The sequence below is a fragment of the Alexandromys fortis genome, unplaced genomic scaffold (genome assembly GCF_014885135.2).
Source record: "Alexandromys fortis isolate MF-2015 unplaced genomic scaffold, M_Fortis_MF-2015_v1.1 scaffold_55, whole genome shotgun sequence".
Classification (NCBI taxonomy): domain Eukaryota; kingdom Metazoa; phylum Chordata; class Mammalia; order Rodentia; family Cricetidae; genus Alexandromys; species Alexandromys fortis.
This window is the reverse complement of record NW_026067936.1, coordinates 6800716-6820183: the sequence shown is the minus strand read 5'-3', so window position 1 is coordinate 6820183 and position 19468 is coordinate 6800716. Positions and strand designations below refer to the sequence as shown.

At 44.0% G+C, this 19468-nt stretch overlaps 1 protein-coding gene across 2 annotated transcripts in view; it reads right to left on the bottom strand.

The window, feature by feature from the left end:
• Positions 1 to 3435: 3435 nt before the first annotated feature.
• The window catches only part of Fut10 (fucosyltransferase 10), a 64463-nt gene continuing 48430 nt past the window's right edge, over positions 3436 to 19468 (bottom strand). For both annotated transcript variants that reach the window (XM_050146839.1, XM_050146840.1), the window contains one exon: positions 3436 to 8080. In XM_050146839.1, the coding sequence (XP_050002796.1) occupies positions 7847 to 8080 (234 nt within the window). In that variant the 3' untranslated portion in view covers positions 3436 to 7846. The remainder of the gene's footprint in view (positions 8081 to 19468) is intronic.

Below are 19468 nucleotides of genomic sequence, written 5' to 3'. Positions count from 1 at the left end.
TGTTGAAACCTCATATGAAATGGCATGTTTCAAATAAAATAGATAAATGAACAATTCTCTCTCCATCACACTATCCCTCCTCTCTTTAGACTTACAGAGACCAACAGTGAAGAACAGCCCCCCATGCCATCATTGTATTTTCCTTCTGTGCCAAACAGAACATTGGTTAATGGTCCCTGCCACATCTCCTTGGGAAATTCTGTACTGGGCCATTATCAGGTTCAGTGCAAGTAGATGTTAGTTTCCCAAAATTTCAATTTTCAATTGAAGGCTGTTTTGTTTTGAATCACTGACAACCAATTCGATCAATCTTTTAGAGTGAGAGTCTCATGTTGGTTTCGAGAACATAACTGGCAAGAACTCAAGGCTGCGATCGTGCAGTTTTCCGGATGGTCTTTTTGAGTATACGTGCTCTCTGGAAAGCTCGTGCAGTCTGCTCTCCTTCCACCACACGGGACCTGTCCCTCCCGATCCTGCTATACTGTGTAACAGAATCACCTGTATTTGAAGTTTATGTGTGTATGTGCCGGAGGTTTCAGTGGGGTGTCTTCCTCAATAATACTGTTTTCAGTAGTGTCTCTCACTGTACCTGGAGCTCATGGCTGTGACTACACTGGCTGGCCAGCATGCCCAGAAATCCTCCTGTCTCTACCTCCCAGCACTGAGATTATAGATGTGACATGGCAGCCAACATTATTATGTGAGTGGTGGGGATCCAAACTCAGGTCCTTGGGCTTACATGGTGAGCATTTTAACAAGTGAGCCATCTCCCCAGTCCAGGGGCACTCTTGTGTACATCCCAATTTTGTCATTGTGGTTGTTGGTTTTAATGTCAACTTGCCACAAATCTGAGGCACCTGAGTAGGAAGCCTCAACAGAAGATTGCCTGAAGACCCACCTGATTGTGAGTAGAACCTTCTGGAAGCAGTCCACAAATGAAGGGGCAGCAGAAGATTCCTCACGTTTTGGTCATCCGACTTCCCTCTTGGTGGGTTGATTTCAGTTGCTGCTGCTTCCTTCACTGATACCAAAACCAGTGTTGCCAGACAGTCTTCATGGACTAAGGACCTGGAACCTCCCAGGTTTTAGGCCCCCAGCCTTGTGGACTGAGTGACTGCTGGGTGGCTGGGGAAATCCAGCTGCTGCAGGACCATTACTCCCACAGCTGAGTCCGTGGGCCTCAGGGCTGGGCACCTACACAGTCCTTAGCTTCTTGGGTGTGATTCGGCTGCTGTTACTGTTTTAAGGTAACCTAACCTAAGAAATTCTTTATATATTAAATATGAATATGTATCCACCCCATAATTCCTGTTCTCTGGAGAAACCTGACTAATACAGTCACACAGAGTAAAAAGACACACGGTGGTTTAATTAATCACTTTTATTGCTTTATCAAGGGCATTATTCCACAAAACTGTCCTTTTTCCCTCCTTTGAGTGGACTCATCAAAGGAGTTTATTTTGTTTGTTTGAAAAATAATTGAGTTCATTTCAAAGACTCTTGAAATATACCCAGCCTCAAAACCATTAATATCCCATCAACTACAATGTCAGTTTTAAGTCTGCCAATAAGCTCAATCACTGCGGAAAAAAAAAAAACTGAAAACTTTAGTCCATGGTAGTAAAATTTTGAATATTCCTAACAGCCCGTGTAGGTTGGTTATAGAATTTCTTCTCGTGCTCTAGATTGAATGATGTGGTTCACATTTTGCACGTTAAGTGATATGGAGGGCACACTTATGGCCTGATAATCAGATTGCTAGGCGCATTCATCACTGTCAATTCCTGACTCATTTCAGGAGCCTCAGAGGCACAGACTAAAGAAACCAAGGAGTAAAAAGGAGCAAAGGAGGGCAGTCAAGAAGACAAACACAGGTCTCTCTCTTGTTCAGGCCTGAGATGTTCCGATGGCCTCACCTCTGACTGGTTATAATTAAGCTGTTCGGCCCAAGGTGTTGAGAGGATAAAATCTTAAGAGTCACCTCTGCTCCTGCTCGCACTGTGGTCCCTTGCCCATCTCCCCAGTAAATCCTATCTCCAGCCACACTAAGGTTTTAAGTTAATATGGGAGAGCCTGGGGGACGGATGGGTCCACAGTTACAGGGCCTTTGGGAAGTCAATAGGGAATGAGTGGACCAGTGTTGTCATAGAATAAACCTCAGAGAACTCACTCACCTAGTGTCACGTGAGTCACAGCAAGAGGGCAGCTGTCTGTGAACCAAGACGTCCCTGACTAGACACCAAAGGGACCGCCACCTGCAATTTCCCAGCCTCCAAAATCATAAGAAGTAAATCTGTGTTATTTGTAAGACACCAAGCCTGTGGTATTCTATAAAACAACCAAGAGAGACTAAGACAGAACTTAGTATCGGAAGCGGGGTGCTGCTGTACAAGGACCCCAAGTGAGTTAAATCTTGGAACTGGGGAAAGGGAAAACTAGAAGAGATCCCCGATTGTATTTAGCAGGAACTGTACCATAATGCCTTTGAAAACTACATAATATCACTGAAAATTTTCCAAGTTCAGGTCTGTCCTACCCTGGGCTCTGTAGACACTGAGCTGGCTTTCCTATGTGTAACATATAATGGACGACTGGAAAAATGAAACTCGTTTTCACTTATTCTTCTGAGCAACATACTACGCATCCAGCTACTAAGGATAATAATGGCCCTGACAGATATTCTAACTACTAGAAGTCAGTCCTTAAGGCAACAAGAATTTAGGTTCTTTTTGATCCTACTGCACCTATTGGTTTTGTGGGAGCCTCGGCAGTTTGGATGCTCACCTTACTAGACCTGGATGGAGGTGGGTGGTCCTTGGACTTCCCACAGGGCAGGGAACCCTGATTGCTCTTTGGGCTGACGAGGGAGGGGGACTGGATTGGGAGAGAAGGAGGGAAAGGGGAGGCGGCGGTGGGGAAGAGACAGAAATCTTTAATTAATTAATAAAGAAATAAATAAATTAAAAAAAAAGAATTTAGGTTCTGAAACTTTAGATTTGTTACATGACCAAAGTCAAAGTTGTCTCCACTTTCAGGAACAGAAGTGAAGGCAACTGGCAAAGACTAGAAATCATCTTCATAAAAAATTCTGGTAGGTTTTCTGTCCACTTGACTCTACTGCTTTGAAGCTTTGTCCTTGTGAACAATCCAATACACTGAGGCACTGAAGAGACTATTGCATAACATTTATTGCGACCCCTTGCGGCAGCTCACAGAGAGAAATGTGGCACGTTAGCGCAAACACAGGCAAAGTACACTTAGGCATTCAGAGGGCAGCTCTTATTTATAGCAGAGCCCTGCTATATTAGGAGACATTTCTCACACAATTGTCTGAAGCAAGAAGGCATCTTATTAAGAAAAACCTGAAGACAAGAGAAGCATATGCTAAGTATCAAAAATTAGTCTCAAAGCATTTAAGTCTCAAATCTGTATGTAAGAGTCCTATGGTACCACATTTATTTTCATTGAAATGTACTCCATTAAAAATAGTATTTTTAATTCTTTGAGAACTTCAAACAATGTGTTTCAATAATATTTACTCACAAGTCCTGTCCCTATATTTTCCCAAATACACCTGACCTCCTATGTCCCACATGTCATTTTTTTTAATAGCCCAGAGAATCCAATTAGTGCTATCCATACATTCCTGGGTATGGGATGAGCAACATGAGCATGGCTAACCTGCCAGCAGCTATACCATTGAAGAAAACTGACTCTCCCTTCCCTAGAATACATCTCCTGTCCACAGCTCCTTGATTGCTGGTCAGGGTTCAAGAATTCATTCCCACGCCAGACTTGATCTTGTGCCGGCAACCAGAGCTTCTGCGAGTTCATGCATGCAGCAGGCTGTAATATCCAGAGGACATCATTTCACTCCAGTCCTCCCTGACCTCCACTTCTTACATGGTTTCTGCCTCCTCTTCCTCAATGGTCCCTGAGCCTTGGGGAAGGGTGTGAGGTACATGTCCCATGTGGAGCTGAGCTCTCCCGACACTCATCCTCTGCACTTTGACCAGCTATGGCTTTCTGCTCTAACTACTATCCACGGCACAAAGAAACGCCTCTTTGTGTCTGACAGCTAGAATAATCTCCAGTTAAAGGGCTATGAGTTCAGCCAGAGGTTTTACATGAATAAAGATACTATGATGGTTTTGTTTTATGGACAGAGTACCAAACTGCTTCTTTTTCCTGTACTGTAGCTTTTAATCCCATGGAATTTTCTCTTTTCCATCTTCCACAAATGAGGATGGTCTAGCATAATCCAAAAACTTCATTTCATTTAAAAATTCTTAAGAGAGACACTCCAATGAAGTTTAGGCAGAATTTTGTTATGGAACTCTGGAAAAGAAGTATGATGGAGCAAGAAGGCCTGGAACACGCAATAGTGGCACTTATATCTTGGTGGAAACTAGCTGGACTTAAGAACCTCATGCCAATGACCCACATCTGGAGATGGCACTGAACCTAGAGAAGAACTCACTACTCCCATCTTGCTAGATCAACACAGCTTCTAACTGTATTCTAACTTTTACTCTTATACCCACAGATAATGGTAATTCTCATCATTGGGGGTGGGGCTCATCATAGAAGGCTACTCTAAAGATCCATGAAGGTCAAAATACAGAGAATAAGTGAACGTGGGGTGTCCAGCACCAATAAGTACATGTACAACAGCACTGAGCAGGGGAAGTGTACACAGGCTCCTACCTACTAACCTAGAAGCTATGTTTAATTTATAACTGCTGGCAAAGGAAAAATTAGCAATTTTCTCCAATGCAATCTCACTGGGTATATCAACCACACTTCAGGGTAGGCCCCATGCCCAGGACTAACTGGCCAACCCAACACAAACTCAATGCTTATATCTATAACAGAACCTGAGTAGAGGAAACTTCCTTTTACAGTGGGCAGCAGTCACTAGAGAGCTGCTCCGCCTTTTATTTAAGCCTGCTGGCCAGTTGTGCAGCTCTCCATACGTGAGTCAAGGCTCGGGAAACACTGAGGAAAATGGGCTAGAAAGGATGCAAAAGCCAGAAGGCAGGAAGGAGTGTTGTTGTGAAATGCTGTCCTCTGGACATGGCAATGCTATCACATGGATGAACTCACAGCAGCCCATGGTACCTGGACAAGACCAGCATTAGATCATGTCAGTCAAAGTCCCTGCAAAAGTGGGAAAGATGATCTCCAGGCTATTTACAGAGGAGCTATTTCCAAGGGAGAATGTGGCCACTGGCAATGCTCCTATGAGTCAGTGTATGGCCCCTCCCCCGTGCACATATGAGCAGAACTGACTAGATTTCATGCGTTCTAATGTATTTTTAAAAGACAAAGTTGGGAGGAGTGGACATTGCAGGGACACTGGGAAAGGTGGAGGGAGAATCATTCTCATCACACATGCATCATATTTGAAGTTCTCACAATGTTAATAACCACCTGAAATATTGAGATTTAAGACACACATGAAGTACTCAGCATTTGTTTTAGACATTTATGGAGAGAAGGTAAAGCTACTACATTATTTTGTCAAAGGCATAAATCCTTTTGTAGACCATTTCTGAGGATTCAGAAGAATTGCACTTCATCCAGTATACACTTTAAAGCCTGACCTTACACCAACAACCCGTTTCAGACCTCGCTGCTTTGATGTCATTACATAAAATGGGAGAAAATCCCTTTCAGTCCTAATACTGTGTAAAATACATATGCTCCATTCTCCAAAGAATAAAGTTCTCTTGAAAAACACACATCTAAGCCAGTTTATTCCCACATTAGTAAAAGTACCTATAAAATTAAACATCTTAAATTTTCATGAGGAATTAAAGAATGTTACAACCTCAAGAAGTTGAGAACCTTAAGTGAACCTTAAGAAGTTCAGTCACTTCTTAAGATCCAAAACCCAAGGTCCAGGGAGGTTAAAAGACTTGCCTAAAATCATGTTGAATTCAGGACAGCAAGGGCTGTTACACAGAGAAACCCTGTCTTAAAAAACAAAAACAAAAAAATCATGTTGAACTAACGACAGATGTAGAGTTGAGGAGAATCTCTCCACAGACAGGTTTTTCCACCAGCAAGGGGACCCTACTACTCATCAAGAAAGTGCTGTTTGGGGATGGAGGGATGGCTCACAGTTAAGAGTAGTGCCTGCTCTTCCAAAGGTCCTGAGTTCAATTCCCAGCAACCACATGGTGGTTCACAACCATCTGTATGAGATCTGGTGCCCTTGTCTGACCTGCAGGCATACAAGCAGACGTAACACTGTATATACATAATAAATAAATCTTTAAAAAAAAAGACTATGCTGCTTTTTTTCCTCATTTTTTACAGGCTGGCAGTCAGAACTCGAGAGCAATGGTGTATGTATTTCCACAGTTAAGAACACAGACGTCAACACAACAGTTATTAACAGGCTTTTAAGTAAACCAGCAGTCTCCTTCCCAGCTAATGGATTGAACGCCAGTGTTATTTCTCTTTGTTTTCAGAGCGCACCAGTAGGTAACCAGACAATATGGCCGAACGTTCTCTGACCGCATTAGAAACCAGCAATGCTCAACAGCAGACAAACTGCCTACGATGATAGGATGAATACACCGTGCTCATGACAATCAGATTCACCCCAGAGGAGAGCCCAGGGCATTCACTTCCACCACCTGGACCAAAACAAATGGCTCTTTGCCGTGAACCGGACATCTCTTCCTCCCCCGCTCCATGGTATAAGAAATAATTAGTGACATCTCACAGATAGAAAAACTAGGAGGAGACACATCTTTAGAGAAAATTGTACTTCAGAGATAAATCAGGAGGCCACCGGTGAAGAGAATACAGATAGGCTGGTTGAAAGGACATCGAAGTGGGCACGAGACAGCCCAAGGCCAAGTTCTCAGCACAAAGGAGATTGACTTTACCCAGAGAGACAAAGAACAGGAAATAAAAGACAAGGACAGGAGACAGAGGACCAGAGGATGAGAGGGAAGGGACCTTTGCCACAGTGGGACAGAATGCCTCTCGATAGAGAGGAGACCCACAGATAAATGGCAGTTTATAAAGGAAAAGGGGAGACACCTATGTTAGAACAAGATGTTTAACTTTGGTTGAGCATGTTAACTGGGGCAACCAAAAGGAGGCTTTTGATTGTTGGACTTTAAAACTTCGATAGCTGGGCCTCGGTGGTCATCCTCAGGGGCAAGAAGTGGCCAAATAAGGGAAGAGACCTTGGTGGCTAGCTTTACAAACATAACCTAACAGTTTAGCAAGACGGAGGGAACAGGGGACGGGCAAGGCCTGCCTGAGTCATGAGTGCTGTGCTCGGGCCAACTAGAGCCCCTTCACTAGTGAGGTGGCTTGGGGGTGTAAGACGAAGGAAGATATATCCCTTGTACTGGGAGGACAGAGATGCCTAACACAGCTTTTCTTACTCCCATCCCTGAGAACAGATGGAATCTCTCATTGCCAAGTTCTAATGCGCTTCATTCATTCTCCGCACCAAGAAACCGGCTTGCCAAACACCAACGAGCTGCTGACAGGGAGGTGAGGATCACCCTTCCACAGCTATATCTGCAGCCAGGAGAGCACTTGACCTTAAGTTAGTCTCCACAGAAGACGGTGAGCACATGGGTCCAAGCGCAGAGACCGAAGGCAACCAAAAAAGTCTAATTCTTTTTTTTTTAGTATAAAAATATAGAGGCAACCTCTAAAAGTAATTCACAGCTATTATTTGACAGGGCTCTTTGTGAGAACGGCTACAATTAATTCTTGTTCTAAAGGATACTCAACGGAATGGCTATTATCTCCAAATATTAAGGCATCCAAGAAAATTAGTCTAATTCTGTCATTCTAGTACCGTGTAAAACTAGTCCTTGAAGACCAGGGCCCAAAACTCTTCAGACGAAAAGTTTTGATTCCTATCCACCAGCCACCTTAGGGCCTGGGCTTCTCTCTTAGACTGCCGAAAGCTGGGGAGCCACAGCTCTCTCAACGATCTCCCACGCAGGGCCGGAGCGACTGGGGATGAGAAGGCGAACAGGCTAGGCTCTGGGCAACTCAGGTGGCTAACGTCTGCCCTCCACTGTTTGGGTGGTAAGCCCTGCATTGAAAGAAGGAGAAAAGGAATTTAAAACATACAGTAAGGAAATGCAGTCCCCATATTCCCACCACCAATAGGGGGACACAGCACACTTTCTATAAAGTAAATACTTTCCCTCCAGTCACGGCAGTTATATGGTTGAAGTGTCCATAAGGAAAGTACAACATTTATTGAGACTGTTCCATGCACTGGACACTACCAGGTCCCAGCTGAGATAGTCTCACTTAATTCTCCTGGCAATCAAATGAAACAAATACAACCGCCATATTTTATAGAGCCCGGAAGTGGCATTCTAAGTACAGTCCCAAGTCAATGTATCAGCACACCTAAGATGGATCCCAGTTCTTCCCAGTGTCCTCTTCCCTCTCCTGCTTGTTGACTTATTTAAATATTTTTATCCTGTAGGTCAATGCCCGAATCCTCCTCTGCACAGGAAAGCTTTTTAATGTGATTAATATAGTTCTTGATATTTTGATTTAATGTTACTTTTCTATTGCTGTAACAAAACCCCATGATAAAGGCTACTTATAGAGAAAGAAGTGTTTAATTGGCTTTATAGTTCCAGAGGGTTAGAGTCTTTGATTGTAAAGACGCAGCAAGAGGAACAGCTGAATGCTCACATCCTCACCTACAAGTAGGAGGCAGAGAGGACACACTGGGAATGGTGTGATTCTTTTGCTACCTCAAAGCCTACCCCCAGTGACACACCTCCTCCAATAATGTCACGCCTCCTAATTCTTCCCAAATAATTCCACCAACTGGGGACTAAGTAATCATATGCTTTCCCCTCCTCATCATCAACCCCCACACACATGAAAGTTCATGTTCTTTCTAACTCTTAAAAAAAAAAAATCACAAATAGGCACATAGCTTCCTTGCCTATTCTGTAATACACAACCCCAGGATCCCCAGACCCCTCCTGGCTTGCCTGCCAAAAACCAACCAACCAACCAACCAACCAACCAACAGAAAACCTATATGGAGCTGAAAAGACTCAGTTATCCTTAAGGGACTGGCCACTGGGAGCTTGACCATGTTCCAATGAGTGCATAGACAACGCAAATTGGATTGCTGTATTTTTTTCCTTTTTATGTTTTTTGGGGGAGGGGAACACAAAGATGGGAGGGTGACCTGGGGGAACGAGAAGTGAGTGTGATTGGGCTGAATTGTATGAAATTCCTAATCAATAATTAATAAAAATATTATGTTGAGCAAAAAACTAAACAGCCTGATTTGTGTTAGTCAATGACTCCAGGGCATGCAACCTGCCCTGGAGTGTGGCTGACATACAACTCTGTTAGAGAAAGGTGATTTTCTCTTTCTCCAACTATCAATTCCAAATAGCTGGAGAGATTTAAAACAAACAAACAAAAAAAAAAAAACAAGTTTCTCTATAGTGAAATATGCCTGGAATCTGTAATTCACTTAGTAGTGATGTACCAATAGTAATTTCTTAATGTATATAAAATGTTAGCATTAGGAAAGGCTAGGGAAAGGGTTTAAAGGGGTTACAGACAGTTGCTTTTCATTGTAACTCTTCTGTGAATAAAACTCGTTCAAGAGAAACATTATTAAAGGCAATGGCAAAATACCTTAAAATTCCCAGGAAAACTGATGTTTCCATCGTTTATATTTGGCTAAGCTATGTCATACACATTAGAGGATAATAAAGATGTCCCACACAGCTGTCAGGAAGCCACTGGAGGCTGTGATCGACCAAAATGAGGGAGCAAAGCGAGAGAACCACAAAGCAGTGTCAACACGGGAAAGGACGGAATTCCTACGAGGCTATGGAAGCTACCGCGGGCTGACACACCACATCCCCACATCCAGTGCGGGAAGCGACAGTACCCACAGCACGATTGTGAAGGGTGGCTTTGTCTTAAATTGTTTAGGATTATTTGATGCTTTCACCTATAGGCAGAAGTATCTTTTTCTAAAAATAAGTTATTCAGCATAAAAATAACAGTAATGTATCAGGTTTATAATTATTATAATCCTAATGTATCTCAAACTTAGAAAGCAGAGCAGTAGACCACACTTAGAAATAGAATAGCAATTTTGACGCTACCCATGGTTAGGTCAATATTTTTTCTTTTCCTTAAACTGCCCACAGGAAACATAGGCGAAGACACTGGGGTGCCTACTCTGAGGGAGAGAGGGGACAAAGGTGAACAGCTTGTTTTTAACATCTGACATGTCCATCAAGGGAAGTCTGAATTAGTTTACTTGGGAAGGCAAGCCCTCCCCCAATTCTCCTCTTAAGTTTGGTTTCTATTAGTTTTGGCACTGTTACTGGTGCACCATATCTGTCTCCAGTGAGGTATGCCCTAACCTTAGTGCTTTCCCAGCCCATCTGCTTAGACAAAGAACTAGAGACCAGAAGGGAATGGGGGGGGGGGGGGCTTTTAACAAAACCAGAGTACGGGGAGGGAGATTGGAGCTTCGGAATAAGGGGCAAAGGCAGACAAAAGAGATGGGGGACAGTCAGTCACATTGTGTCTCTGACTTAGCTTTTATTAGAGTAGACATGAAAACTGCACTTCTTTCCCTCGGACCAGGGGAGGAAGAAAAGAATCATTACTGTGTTTCTGGCGGTTTTAAACTTTGTGTCAGTTAAATGCTGTTTGTGGACCCTAAGATTCAAGATGCGTGTGTGAGAGAGGAGACAGCTAGCTGAATTTACTAGCTGGGTTCAGCTGTGAGTTTGTGCCAGCCATGTGGCGAGAAGGGCCAGAAGAGCGCCTACTGCTTCCAGTTTACCTTTTAGTTTCTCTTCAGATTTCTTTTTTAACTAAACCGTCACACACAGTTTAAAGACCGCTTTCTGAAATGTTAGCAACTGAATGTTGTAAGTTGCCATTTTGACAATCAGCCGCCTCTCCCAAATCCCTAACTCTTGGCCCAACCCCACAACACCGCATCAAGAGTTCTTTACTGAGGCATTTCCGAGCACAGAGACCCAAACTGCAGGCTGTGAAGAAATGCTCAGTCTTAGACTCCAAAGTGGGGTTGCTTTGACCATGCATTGTGTTGGGGTACCCCTGGGCAGGAGATAAAGAAGATTCCACAAGAGGATACCAAAGTGAAAACCAGAAACAGTGGTTCACATTCTCAGCAGTGGAAGAACCAGGAGCAGGTAGTTAAGAACTGACCACCAAGGGGCAACTTGGGATGCATACAAAACACCACACACCTGTCCCGACTGATGGAAGATAACCTAGCTGTCTTTAAAAAGTCATGGAATCACTGGTACTGGGAATGCGCTGGAGACAAGGACAGTCTGAACCATCAGCCAGCTAGTAACTGTGTTTGTCCACGTCTGGGAGTCCTCCTCCATCAGGACCCTCCACAGATGTTTATATGAGGCCGTCAGCAATAAAAGCATTCTTCTGCCACTCAAGAGAAGGTTCTAGTGGATGCTGTAGTGTTAGGTTCCATCTGCAGGTAACACTACAGAGAGAAGAGACCCAAGAAACGCACTGTGGCTGCCTAAGGGTCTACCAGGAACCTTTCACGACACGACCTGAAGTGTGTTTGATGAAACGGCTATGGCATTTTTAGAAATAACTAAGTTTCCGCACCTCCTTCCAGCTGAGGACTTGAGTAGAAAAGCCAGCTGTTTCTAAAATATGGTTTTCAAAAACTGTGCTTCCAAAGAGAATAGGTCTCCTAGGTTAAGTGATTCCAAGTCCTACGCTTCTGAACTCTTCCAGTCTGTTAGGAGCTGAACCGCCAAGAGTGAGAATCCCTTCCCAAGAAAAAAAAAAGTGTGAACTGTAGCGTTGGGCACGAGACTGGAAAGGGGTGGCTACCACACAGGTAACGAGGAATCAGCCAACATTTCCCCAAATTCCTAAAGGTCAAGAATGCTCTACCATACAGTGTGGGACAGCTGGAAGCCCCAGTGCAAATAAAGCTCAAAGGTGCTCACTGTTCTTCTCTGTGAGCTTCCACGAAACACCAAGGAGGAATGAAAACACAGAGCAGAAAACACAGAGGGTCCCCCTCTTTGGTACAATGTAAGAACGGTGAGCATTCAAGAATCCCAGGTTCTTTTCTCATAAGGAAAACCATCTAGTGTCACTAAGCGATTCTAAGAAACTCCTTCTACCCCTAGATCTACCTCCGTGGAGAAAACAAAACCAAAAATATCATCTTTCTAATGATTGTGGAAAGTCTAGAAATGATTTTGTGACCAGCAGGCCACAGTGATACTAAAAGTCGCCTGCTATTGGTGAGGGTCATGGAATTCTCCCATCCAAATTGCCCAGAAATACAAAGTATAATCTGTCATGGGAAGGAGAATCATGAAAATCTACACAGCTTACCCCTAGATCGAGGAAATGAGAGCTGGCCTGAGTTTAGGGCTTCCAAAAAAAAAAAAAAAAATCCAGCATGCCCCACCACGAGCCTACCACATCATAATGCACAGCAGCAGTTTACTATATGGCAAGAGGGAAAACATTGAAGCCTGTGGCTAATTAAAAGCAAGCAACAGTGGTCTAGAAGAGCTGCTCAGTGGTGGAGTACTTGTCTAATACATACAGAAGCCAGAGGGTGATCTGCAGCACTGGGGCAAGGGAACAAACGCAAAAGCAAAATTCAGCTCCACTCTTAGCTAGACTGACGGAAGCCAGACGGTGACAGAAACATGTCCACTTTCAGATACGAATGGTAGACGACCTCCATGTCTGTCCTGTTGCTTGCAGCGCCAACAATCAGTCAAGGCCCGTGGGACACATGAAAAGTAAGACAGTAGCTAAGTAAGCATTATCAAGAGAAAAGGAAATGAATGGAAACAAACCCGGAGATGAGTCAGACATTGACAGCCTCACGGAGGGCATTTAAGATGATGGCCAGTAACATGCTAAAAACACAGTGGATACTGGCCAAAGTAGGCGATCACTATGGTGATTTTATTGAGAAATAGAAAATGAGTCGAACGGAAATGTAAGGTTCAGTAGCCACAGGGATGTTCTATGATTTAATTTTTTAAACAAGTATTTGCTTAGGGAGGGTAGGGGACGCCACAGTGTACACGTGGGTGGCGGAAGACAGCTTGTGGAAGTCACGCCACTCCTTCCCCCACACAGGTACTAAGGACTCTAACTCAGGTCACCAGAGTTGAGGGACCAGCACATTTCCCCGCTGAGCCATCTCATCAGCCCATCCATCTCTGATTTTAAAACCACCACGTCAAGAGGAGGAGAGAATAAAAGCAAAACAAGGACGTTCGTGGTTTTTCTGTGGGAACTACGAGGCTACCGACAGTCTCAGAGCTCTCCCCTCACATCTATCTATAACGTAAAGAACAGAGACATTTCCAGGCAACTCTTGTTACAGCAAATCCTATTAGCCTGAAGTCAGGCTGCTTTGTTTTGTGGAAGTGGAAATAGGAAATATTTAAATTCTCCTGCACAGTCAGGCCAGAAGTATCCCCCATCTTCATATAGTATTTAGCATTCTGATCCCTCCAACGTCATCCAAACTACATAAAATACTGTTTAGCATTTAAGAAGCATTTTGACCCAGGACATGTTCGTTGGATAACTTTTAACAGCGAGTGTCTGATACAGGAAGTACTAGTCTATGCATTCAGTAGGTGGTAGATAAAAGTTTGTTCATAGAAATAAAATAATAAAGGCTAACTGTTGGGGAGAGGGCTCGGGGAGCGAAAGCACGTGCCTCTGAGACCTGAGTTGGAAACCCCAGAAGCCCCGGAAAGCTGGCTATGTGACATTGCACAACTGCAAACCCAGTGCTGCTGAGGTGAGATGGGGTGCCAAGACAAGGGACTCCCCAGAAACTCACAGGAAGCTAGCCTGGTCTACACAGTGGTACCACCGATATGGTGGAAGATGAGAACCAACCCAAGGCTGTCATCTGCCCTCCACACCTTGTCTGTGGCACACATAACCATACTCACACATGTAAACGTATGCACACATACACACACATGCACACCTGCTCTCTCCTTCCCTTTCTCTCTCTCCAAAAACAAAAAAAGGAATAAAGCAATTCATTCTCCCCTGGCAAGTGTCCAGCTGATGATTTATGGTTATGATGAGGGTGCTCATTTAGTACCAATAGCCGTGTGTATCTTGCCAGGAAATTCTGAAACGTGACTCCGACTGTTTAATTCTATCTTTCGTTACTGGAGTGCGCACTCTCTGGGTAGTTAATGGAGTGAGTCACTGTTGACAGTGTGTATCCTCAGAACTGTGGCAATTGTCCTAAAAAGTTTCTTCCGATACTGAGGACGGCCCTTTGGAAGATTCTAATAGAATCTGTACTGTAAATATTCATGTTCCCCATCGGAGAATTTTTCCTTCATAGAGCCTGTCAAGGTTTATTTCCGTAAGTACCCAATGCTGTCTGTTCAAACTGCAAGCGCATGACAAAGGCGATGTCTTTTATTGACGGCTATTCTCTAAGTCAGTCAGTCCAAGAGAGGGGAGCTGCCTAATAATTTTTTTTTTTTTTGGTTTTTCAAGACAGGGTTTCTCTGAAGCTTTGAAGCCTGTCCTGGAACTAGCTCTTGTAGACCAGACTGGTCTCAAACTCACAGAAATATGCCTGCCTCTGCCTCCCGAGTGCTGGGATTAAAGGCATGCGCCATCACCGCCCGGCTAATGCCTAATAATATTTTTACAGCATTATTTTTCTGTAAATAAAATAAAGATGTCCAAGTAAAATAGCATTGACTGGACACATAGTTTAATTCCATTCTCTCCTGAATTCCCACAAGATGAAAAATAATAGTATTTTGTGTTATGGTATGGATTCATAAAGAAAAACAAAAACGATGAAGAAAAGAATAGCCAAATTTTGGAAATCGTGAAGTTATTAATAGATGGGTGGCAAGTGATTTCGCCGAGCAGAGAAAGTCCAATTCCAACACGCAGCAAGTACAAGGAGACATTCTGGAAGGTGGTGAGAGATGGGATCCCTGGGCATAGCTGTGAAGCTGAGGCTAGCAGCAAAGCTACAGCCCCCTGTGGTTTGAGTAAGAGGCGACTGGCGCGTTCATGTCATTCCTCTGCACACAGAAACTGTGACGGTCGCCAATCCCAGAGAAAACAGGTCCGCTCCGAGAGCCTAAAGAGTGGACTTATTTTGTTAATAACGACTCACAGAGGACTTTCTTTCTTTTCCTTGTGGACGGGAGGGAGAGGGATGTATACGCTGACGTGAGAGAACGTCCCTGCGAGTCAGTTCTCCCCTTCCATCACGTGGTTTCTGGGGATCCGACTCGGGTTGTCGGCCTTGGCACCAAGCACCCTTAATTACCGAGCCATCTCACTACCTACCAATGAGACTTTAGATCCCAAAGGTTAAGGGAGAGTAGGCTTAGATGAGGGTAGGGACACTGAATTCCAGCAGATAGCTTACTATAATTTAGACATGATATCTCCCCCAAAGGCTCATGTATTAAAACCTCGGTCCTCCCCTGATGGCGCTGTTCTAGGAGGCCCTGGGACTTTAGGATACCGGATATAACTAGGTGAAGTAGGTCACTGGGGCCCCTCAGGGAGTCCCTCTCCCTCTCCTTCCACCCCGCCCCTATCTTCCACTTCCATTCTGCCCTGAGGTAACTTAACTGGCCCCATTCTTGCCGCCAGAGCGTTCTCCCATCAGCACTCCAAGAACAAGCTCAAGGACGGAAAACTGACATTTCTAAATCCAAGAGCTAAAGGAACCCTTTGCCCTACGCTGTCTGCACTGGGGATCTGCCACGGTGATTTGACTGCCACACATCTCAGGGGCCTGTAGAGCTCAGATCGCTCTTGTTGCAGCTGAGGAGGGCTGTGACCAAGCGCATACCTCACCTCCCTCTGTGGGACTCTCCTTTCCTACCTTCAAAGTTAACCACCAAAGTCACGGAACACCTCGTAGCCATATCCCAGTCCAACACAAAAGAGGGCCTTCTGGGGTGCCCTCTTTTTAGTCAATGGAAGACAGGTTCTGTCCCCTTCCTACCCTGAAGAAATGGTCCTGAGACGCAGGGTATGTGTCACAGTGGATAAGTACAAAGGTTTGCCGATGAAGTTCACAGAAAAGACCTCGGCCCTGTCACATCCTGTCTGGTCCCCTCCCTTCACGGCTTCCCTCCCCTCTTCCCCTCCTCCTCTCTGGGGTTATACTCCCTAATAAAACCGCAGTCCTTAAGACTCAGCTTCCAGTCTTGCTTCCTGTGAAGACTGGTGAAGCGGTCCCACAGAGCGTGTTCTCCCTGACGACAGCATGCTCCACAGCTGTGATCAAGGGTCTCGCGTGTTAACAAGGGTAGCGCCCAGCTGTCACCAGCTCTGAGAAGAGTCAGCCTGAATGAACCACGAGAATCCTCTGGCAGAGCTGAGCAGGCCGTGCTGGCAAGAGCTAGGGAAGCCATGTGGAGCCCATCGTGAGGTGTGTGGGCTGAGGTGGAAGGTACACAGACCAGCTTTCACAAGACCTGGAGGGACACACTCATGAAACTTAATGCTGTCACAAGAATAACTGAAGCTGTTCCTAGTGACATGTTGAATGGCTCCATGAACTTGGCTGCGCTGACAACCTGCTGTAAATAGAGACGTCAGGGCTTCCTTGGCGGAACACCGAGCAAGGTGGTCCAAAAGCTCTGGGAGCTGGGAAAGCTAGGATCGGTTTTTACTATATGATTATGATCCCTGTGGCAGAGGGCATTCCCCCTAAGATATCAATATGGAAAGCACTAGCAAGAGGACTGACTAGGGGTGTGTGTGTGTGTGTGTGTGTGTGTGTGTAATTGTACATAGGATGCAAAATGTTGCATTTAAATAATAGTAAATACATGACTTTTTGTGATTGTAATTACATCTCTCCCTTTCCTTTCCTCCCTCCAAACCTTCCTAGAGACCCCTCCCTGCGCTCCTTCCCATTCATGGTCTCCTTCTTCACAATTGTCATCGCATAGGTTTATGTATAGACATATATGTTCTTAACTATAACCTGTTCAGTCTATGCAATGTTACTTGTCTGCATGTTTTCGGGGCTGATTATTTGGCACTGGACAATCAATTGGTGTGTTCTTCCCTGGGGAATTCTCCTGCTCCCAGCATTCCTTGGTTGCCTATAGTTATTTGTGTAGAGCTGATACAAGATTGGGGAGCCCAGTGCCAATGGATACACACACACACACACACACACACACACACACACACACACACACACAAAATACTCCCTCACCTAAGGCTCAGGGAACATTACAGAAGAGGGGATGGAAAGATGCCAGAGTCAGATGATCAGGAGTTTGCTTTGAGATTGTGCTCCCTACTAATATCAGAAGCTACCTCAGAAAGTCTCACCAAGATGATCACCCAAAGGTGAGCTGACCAAAGATGACACTGATGGACATGCCAACTGGACAAGAAAAGGCCTCTGAGACCTCAACCCTACATTATATATTTCTTAAAACTTTATTATCATATATATTTATTGTACCCGTTTCTCTGTTATATTTAGGCATCTTTATATAAATATATATGATACATGGAATATAATTTCCCCCATATCACTCTCCTCCCCCCTAGGCTCTCCCACTTCCATTAGTTCCCTTTGTTTCCTTAGACTTTTTTTTAATTATTTGTTTACATGTGGATTTATGAATCTAATTAATCAAGGAACCACATATGAGAGACATTTTTCTGCGACTGGATAAATTCATTTAGCATGATTTACTCGAGTTCATCCATTTCCTTGCTAACAATTTAATGTCTTCAGAGCTGAGGAAAACTCCATGTCTATGAATCACATTTTTCCATTCCTCCGCTGCTGGACAACTTGGTTGGTTCCATAACAGTTCCTGTGAACGGTTCTGCAATAAGCATCGGTGCGCAAGTTTCTAAGATACATTAATCTGCAGCATCTTATGCAAATACCCGGAAGTGGTATAACTCTGTTGTGTGATAGATACATTCTTAGCGTCCTTAGGCGCCTCCACACTGATTTCCATCGCGAGTAGACTGATTTCCATGACTACCAGGGTTCCGTCATGACCATAACCTCATCATCATTTGGTGTCTTCAGAATGACTGCCATCCCTAATGGAGACGGGATTTCAGGGCTTTCATTTATCTCTCTCTGATGACTAATGGGGTTGAGCATGTTTTCATACGTTTCAACGGCCATTTGTGTTTCATCTTTTAGGGCTTGTCTATTTAGATCATTGGCCCATTTATTGTTTTGGTTTTCGATTTAATATTTGCCGTTCTTTATATAGTCCAGATATATCAACATCCCTGCCTGAAGCATAGCTGACAACTTCCTCCCTTTCTGTAGGCTGTGTTGTTTCTGCTGATAGTTTCTTAGACTATGCAAAAGCTTTTTAATTTCATGAACTCCCATTTGTCATTTCTTGAGGGTATTTGCTGTGTCCAAGGGGGTATATTTAGAAAGTTCTTGCCTATTCCTATACCTAGCAATCTTTTCCTCTAGGAGTTTTATTTTTTTTTTAATTAAGGTCCTTGATCCACTTTGAGCTGATTTTTGTGCACGGTAAGAGAGAGGGGTTTAATGTCATTCTTCTGCAGGTTCCACTGTGTATTTTTAAATCTTTGTCAAAATGTATAGAAAGTCTTTCATTTCACTTAATTCTTTAAGATTTTAATTCAATGTATTTTGATTATATTTACTCTCTAGTCCTCTCCCGATGTCTTCTAGATCCATCCGCACCTTTCTACCGTCCTTCATACTTCATGACTTCTTTTATTTTTTAAATAATCCATCCAGTCCAATATGTGCTGCCCTTATACTTACTCCAGGGTGTGGGGCCATCTACTGGAGTAAGGCCCTACCTACCAAGGGTCACACCCTTAAAGAAAACCGATTCTTCCTCTCCCAGAATCAACCATCAATATATCTTCAGCTAGGAGTGAGACTTCCTGACCACCGCTCCCTCCATGCTGAGATGTGTCTGTCTTGAGTTTGTACAAATCTTGCATATGCTGTCACAGTCTCTGTGAGGGGGAGTCCGTGGGACCAACAAGTCAAAAAGCAGAGGTAACTCATTCTTATATTTAGCTTTTGATAGCCTATAGGGTCTAGGTGGGGCATTGTCCTCATATTAAATGGTATCTCCATTTAAAAATACATATGCATGCCTATACATATATGTTTCTATAGTATTAGGTTTCTCTGACCTTTTCAAAGGTCTGAAGTGTTAGTTATCCCTCCCCATAATCCTTCATTTGCCCTACAAACCCACTTAATCCTCCTTGCTCCATCATTTCCCATCTCCCTTCACGTTACCTTCATTTTATATTCCTTCCCTTGAGCCCAACCCCTCAAGCCTCTTACCAGCTTTTTGGCCTCTATAGATATTCCAAAAATATCTAAAGATTCAGTGCTAGTATCCACAATTGTGAG